General features: G+C 42.9%; 1 protein-coding gene across 1 annotated transcript in view; it reads right to left on the bottom strand.

The window, feature by feature from the left end:
• Positions 1–1349: 1349 nt before the first annotated feature.
• Positions 1350–7250, bottom strand: part of AGK (acylglycerol kinase) — a 36945-nt gene continuing 31044 nt past the window's right edge. Inside the window, exons 14-15 of the mRNA XM_048300141.1 lie at positions 3750–3834; positions 1350–1825 (exon numbers count right to left, since the gene is read on the bottom strand). Coding sequence (XP_048156098.1) covers positions 1688–1825; positions 3750–3834 — 223 coding nt within the window. The 3' untranslated portion in view covers positions 1350–1687. The remainder of the gene's footprint in view (positions 1826–3749; positions 3835–7250) is intronic.

Raw genomic sequence — 7250 nt, 5'->3', positions numbered from 1 at the left:
CATTGCTGATTTTATGACAGAGACATCAACTTGAGAAAAACTCCAGTGGTGAGAAGTGCCCTTGACTCTGAATAAGCCAGGGGCTGCAGCGTAGTGTCCCAGGTGTCTCTGTGGCAAGCAAAAAGAGCAGAGCACAGCCACCATGTTCCTTGGAGAGTGACCCAGGGCTCCACTGAGCACTCTTAAATGCTGCAAACCAAAAGACAGCACAAACCAGGTCCTATCACCAGCGTAACTATTAAAAGGAACTAGCAGGCTTCTACCCCCTTCAGTCTCTGTCAAGAGTTATAGAACAGCTAGGGCTGGAAGGGACTTTAAAGATCACCTAGTTGAGGTAATTTGTCTCTCCACAGTATAGTTCAGGGAAGAATAACATTCAGTTTGGTTTCAGCATCATGCAGAAACCCAACCCTGCTTCCCCTTTCGAGGCATTTTTCCTTTACGATGTCTCCAGCAGAGGATGCTGTTGGAGCACAGGCTGGCAGGATTCAGTCCTGAAGAGCTGCTGGAAGCCAACTCACTTCTGTCCATATTTTGGTAACAGCGGAGAGTCAACAGGTGAACTTAGACTAGGCCACAGTGTAACACAGGGCTACAGACAATCGCATCAGAAAAATAAGGATAACTTTTCTTCTTCCAGTAAGCAAGGCAGAATCATGTGAATTTCTAAGTTAGAATAAGGGCAACAGATAGGCTTGCCTAAGTCAGTAATACTTCCTTTCAGCAATTAAAGCAAAGCTACAAACAAAAGCTCATAAAAGCAACAAAACTAATTATGGTACTGAGGCTCCAGGGGATGGAGGTTGCATATGGACTGGTGAGCACTGTTTACATTAAAGAAGAGCAATCAGACACAATAAATAATAAATGTTATTTGGATGTCCTTACTGGTGTTATACTACTGCAGGAATAAAAGGAATACTTACAAAAAAAAGACTCAGCTTGTTAAAGAGTCTTTCCACATGCACTTCACACAGCTTAGAGTCAATGATGTTTTCTAATTTCCTTCTGTGCAATATACCTAAATTGATCAAAGGAATATATTTCTACTATATAATTACTGGAACTCTCTGCTGTTGAATCTGGCAAGATGAAAAAAGTTAGCATAAGTATCTTATCCAGATACATACAGGGAATTTTTAAACTTGCTCCAAAGCTTTTTATCACCAATCTCCAATTTTTGTGTATAGAGTAGATAACCAACCATCTGTTTTAACATGGCAATTCCAATGTTTCATAGAATTACTTAGCACTACTCCCCCCCAAATAATTTTTTTTCCAGGATCCCAGGTTTTGCAAGATTTCTACATGGGTAAAGTAGATCTAAACTCTTAGAATACAAGGACAAGTATACTTTCATTTTACTTTAATGTACAATTGCATTACAGCAGTAGCATCTGGCACACAGCACTCAGCCTGCAGTGCTGTAAATGGAACAATGATGACTTCTTAGGGGAGGGGAAGAAAAAGATGCCATCAAGTTAACATGCACTTTTCAGAATTTTCATTTGCATTTTTAACCCCTTTGAGACCAGTCAAATCATACACTTCCAATGGAAGTACCTCACACATAAAAATAGCCAAAAGGCTTATTAGTCTAGTGGGGTTAATCAAGTTAGTTAGGTCTCATGTGCCTTGAAGAGACCCTGGTAAGACTGTTTAACACTGGCCCCTCTGCCATGAATTCTCATTGTACTGCTGCCTGCAGCATCTGCTCCCTCATTCTGGGATCACAGAAGAAGCGGAGTTTCCGGGGTAAGAGCTTCACCTCCACAGGCATAGCTTCATACTCCTCATTATCAATGCCAAAGGATCCCTCAGCGCCCTGTGTGCAGACAACAGTCAAACATCACACATCATTTCAGCAAGCCTGTAAGGCTGATTTTACTAACAGACTACAGGTGAATACTTAGCTGAGTCTCAACCAAGATGCCTCTGTCTTCCAGCCCATTTGCTCTCCACAACAGGGAGACCTATCCTTCACTGCACAGAATGTGTTAAGAGTCTGGTGCATAAGATGTTACCTCACTTAGTTACTAATTAGTGATAATTAAACACTAGGAAGCTTTAATGACCCACATTGTTTATACTGAAGGATTCTTTGCTATTGGAACTACAATTATGTGCACTTAGATCTTGGGTCTGCCAGTGGTGACATAAACTAATCTGCAGAAATGCCTGTTAAGTAACTTCTATTAAATCCATGTTACAAACCCCTTTCAGTATTGTTTCACTATATTGATCTGAAACATGAGATGCAAAGTAATGTACTGGCCAGGAATTACTCAACAGTAGAATTTTCTCAAGTGTTTAATGCTGATAAAGTCACCATGTGATTAAAACCATTCATCAAAATGGCAGGCTGACTTTACGTAAAAACAACTTCAGTGACTGCTTTGTATGCCCTTGACTCACGGGAGGGCTGTGCTACATGGATACTCAAACCAACTCCAAGGGAACTCAGACACCAGAACAGCACAGACTAGAGGAACTTTTACAAGTTCTAGTACAAAAGGTACAGCAAAGCAGTCCACCTCCATCAACATAAGCTGGTGAGACTCATCTGAGCTGCCCCCAGTTCCTTCACTGGAGCTGGGCCATGGAGTTGAACAGCACTGCCCTGTACCATGCACCCATGTTCCGAAGATCTTAGCAGCAGCTGCAGTATGAACAGCTCGTTTTATACCACAACCCTTACTTATGGCCCAGCTGTACTTAGCCCAGCACTGCAGAGTGTTCTTTCAGAATCACAAATCTGCCATGATCTGAATTCAGTGCAAGTATTAGGATGCCAGTTAATCATGACATCATAATTCATGATTTTTACTTGGTAGTGACAGATTTTTTTGCCTTTCAACACATTCTATTCTCCCTTAATATGGAATTATTTTGCCAAATGATAGATCACTTGAAGACAGAAATTATCTATGAGATTGATTTGATGTCCCTGTATAAACAAGAAAATGTCCTCCCAGGGCCACAATAACAGCTCAGAGGCAGGAAAAGATGAATCTAAATTACACAGGTGGGCACAGCTTTGTCTTCTTTCTCAGCTTCATCATTTCAAAGTTTTGAGGCATGTCCTTATACTGATCTCAGCTTCCTTGCCCTGTCTTACCCTCCTTTGTCTCCAATATTAATCTTCTTCTCTACAGCACAGTGCCTTCTAGGGCAAAATGTACACATCTTCAATGCTAAGGAGAAGAAGATCTGCATATCACAGAATCACAGAATGGGTATGTTGGAATCAACAGTGGATCATCTGGTCCAACCTCCCTGTTCAAGCAGGGTCATCCCAGAGCACATTGCACAGGATTGTGTCCAGATGGCTCTTAGGTATTTCCAGTGAGGGAGACTCCACAACCTCTCTGTGCAGTCTGTTCCAGTGCCTGATTATCTGCACAGTAAAGTTCTTCTTCCAGAAGTTCTTCCTCATGTTCAGGTGGAACTTCCTGTTCATATGCAATACACTCAAGTAAGAGACCCTTTAACCACCAGGACTGTCTTCATAAAAGATCTGCCACTATTTCCTGGCAGAACAAAGCTCCCCCTCAGGTTTACAGACCACCTGGGGAAGTGCAGTATGTCAGTCCTGGCAAGGGCCTCATTAGCTGCACTGTGGAACTGAGTGTCTCACCTGCAGTGTAATCAATCATCTCCCAGGTTTAGAGTAGGAATTTCTTCAAGTGCAGCATCAACAGGTACAAGAAACAAAGTGAAAGAGTTTTTCAGCTCTCTCAGCTTCTCACCTCTGGAAGTTGCAAGATGCATCTGCTGGCTTGGATGCACTGACTCCCCTCAGGGCACATATGTGGATCACGCATCTTTTGACTTCTGTCCAAACCAAAAGAGAGGTAAGGTAAGGACATGTTTCTCTCAGAAACAGCCTTCTTCAAGGATGACATTTTGTTGTGGTAAATCACTATGCATTTGGTAAACTTAGAGGTTACATAAATTATACAAATATTTGTGGGTTTAACTGTGAAAAAGTAGAAGAGTCCTTCCCTCTTCTGCTGCAGTCAATACATACCAGAATGCACCGACAGCCTCCAACCAGCTTCTGCTCTGAGGCTCACTGAATATATTTGAACATAGAGCACAGTTTTGTGCTCTTCACTTCCATGCTGAACTGTGAACTTCCTGCAGTGAATACCATCTCCTCACATCCCATGCACCTAAACTTACCAGCAACCTAAACGACCCTAAGCCAAAGAAAAGATAGAATTATTTGAACCATTAAATTACTATCTCAAAACTAACAAAACCCCCATGTTTTCCATATCGACACCAATCAGCATGATCGGTCTTATCAGCTGCTTCTGTTATCACTCATGAAGAAACCCCCATCATTTTATCCATTCCAAGTAACATATCTGCTTTTGTCAGTTTCTCTCTTCTGGTGCCTGTGACATTCTTGTTTATGTACTGCACTTAGATAAGTGCTGCTTCCTTTCCTACTCCTGCTGATGTCAAAAGGGAGCACATGGAAGGCAGTTTTCCAAGAAACTGCTTGGTGGTGCAAGTGCCACATGGTCTTTTTCAAGTTTTAGGCTGCTTTCCTGTCACTGGCTCAGCTAGTGTAACTTGTGTTACAAAACAGCAAGTTGCGATTCCTTTTCCCCACAAGTGCTGCTGCAGAGGGAGCACAAGCTCTGGGCTGTGCTGACCTTCCTCTGGCCTCCTGACTGACCACACACGTAACCTTTTGACTGGCAAAGGGTACACTGCACCCCAGGCAGAAACCCGTCAGCTTGGGCTCCTCTCCAGACACACAGCAACACACAAATAGCAAAGAGAACAGCACAGAATTACAGTGTTAATACACCATAACTCTCAAGCATGGCAGAATTATCACAGATGTTCCTCTGATGGGCAATGCCTGCTGTCCCCAAATTTCCATCTATCCTGTAGACTGATATGAAAGCAGAGTGTATTTCAGTATTGCCCAGGAGAAGAACTCACAAAAACATGTCAGAATCTCCCTGTATACCAAGTCTTCTATGCCCTGAGGAAGGCAAGCACCTCTTAAAGTCACAGAAAATCCCAGAGAAGGAACATGAGAAGAGAGAGTTGAAACAGGAGATGCTAATCAAAGACAAAAGGAAGAAAAACTAAGGAAAGGGCAGGGAAGGACGGAAGCAATACTAACAGTGCAAGTTTGGTTTTAATCAAATATGTATACACTAAAAGATTGATGAGTGACTGTGAGGGAATTAAACATCCTCCAGCAATATAAATTATAAATCATTGATGGCATGCAATACTGTCAGTTTATACAGGGCTGTACAAACAAGCAGCAAGATTTCCCACCTGAAGTTTAACCTGCTTGGAGTTTAACATACAGGGTCCTAGATACTAGATATACACAAGGCATACTCCGGGGAGCAAGCAGATTTTTTTGGTCAATGAATGCACATGAAGCGCTCTCTATAGAGATGTAATTATGAGGTCAAGGTAAACTCAAAAAAGCCAAGACATGGAATCAAAGATCAATCAAAGGATAACACTGGTAGAAACAAGTAAGACACAACCCCACTTGCAGTATCATCCCTCTAGCGGTCCCGCATAAAAATATCGTAATTCATTTCCCTTCAACTCTGCTCCTCACTCAAGACCAGACAGCAATGTGAAACAGGAACAAGACCAGAAGTCTAACAGCAAGTTTCCACTGATTGTTGCATCCCACTCTATATGCTGAATCACAAAAATACAGGCAGAGAGAGAACCACAACACCTACAGCACATAACATACAACTGGAACCTAGTTTTCATCTCCAGAAGCTGCCAATGTGAAACGATTTAGAGTGAGGCCTCTAACAAAAACACCCCAGTTTGCTGTACTGTTGCTGATAACTGTACTCATGCCCCAGAGTGACAGCTCTCCACACATACATATACACAATCTAAGCTGGCTACCAGGATGTGGATTACTGATGCCACACTTTCTATGCCTGCTCTCCTTCCCTGCAGCACTTCTTAGTAGGCCCTCCATTGCAAACAACTCTTCTTCCCCACCTTATCTAAACATCGGCTCTATGGCTGCTGCAGATGCTCTTGTTCACGCAAATTTGATCCACAGCCAGAGGGCACTTTTATACACCTGGGATGACCTCCTCCTTTCTTTGAAATTCAACAGCAGCTACCCTCCAGCACACTGATGCATCTCCACACCTCCCCAGACACACACACTGCCTGAGCCTCCATGGTAGTTTCCTGCTGGATGCATGGTTTTCTCTGTGTGACCCATCAGTTCTCATCAGCTCATGTCAGTGCCCTCTCCAATATAAAAAACCTTTTTATATCTGCACTGATAAGGTATTTCCCCTAAAAATCTTTCCAACCCCCCAAATTCTGGTATTTAAACTATGCACTAAAAAAGAAGAAAAAAGAAAGAGCTGTTTCACACATTTCCAAAGACAAACCCTGTTGTGCTAGGCAATGGGGGGGGCCTCTGATAATGGGCTTGACTCAAAACCCAGCTGGCAAAGGCACAGTGGGATCTCTGAACACCCTGATTCAGCCTTGAGAAAACAGGGCACATTTTTTCTGCTGTGACTCCTCTCTGTACAACTAACCAGTCCCTCCCACTGCTCCCCCACCCCACACACCTCTCTTTGTCTTTCTTTGTTACCTACAGGATTTTTGGCACTATTTAATCAAAAGAGCTTGTTTCTCTGAACTTTGCTTGAACAGCTCAAAGCTTCCAGTACTGCCTCTAATTAGCTCTCAACAGCAGGGCAATGCTAATGCTCCTCAGAGGCTTTTTCTGCACGACACTAACTGTAGTCAGAAAATGTACCACACTACTGCAGGAAGCATGTCCAGTCAACACAAGAGGTATTACTTACAGTGGGAATACACTTGAATATGCCTCCCTCAAGTCACACAAGCTCATCTACCTTTTTCTGCTAGCAAAGTCTTTGAGAACTCAGAACAGCATCTCCTTTGTCTCGCTCCTTTAGGAAACCAGATTCCTTTTGCTTCTAATAGGAAAACCACCTCCTCCTTTCCCTCTGTAGCCTTCAAAGCAAACAAATCAGTCCCAAGCAACCATGGTCCACATGCTCATGCAATTTAAAAGCAGTTGCAGGTGGTAACCCCACTTACAGTGTTTGCATAGGTCAGAAACTTCTATTCCCACTGAGGCTCCTGGGATGCTGAAACAAGGGGCCTGAGCTGCCATTGGTATTATAAACAAGTATCTTGCAGGAACTATTAGGGTGATGACAAGCAGGTAAAACTGCACTGAA

This window comes from Corvus hawaiiensis, chromosome 4 (genome assembly GCF_020740725.1).
Source record: "Corvus hawaiiensis isolate bCorHaw1 chromosome 4, bCorHaw1.pri.cur, whole genome shotgun sequence".
Lineage (NCBI taxonomy): Eukaryota > Metazoa > Chordata > Aves > Passeriformes > Corvidae > Corvus > Corvus hawaiiensis.
The sequence above is the reverse complement of the archived record's forward strand: the minus strand, read 5'-3'. Positions and strand labels throughout refer to the sequence as shown.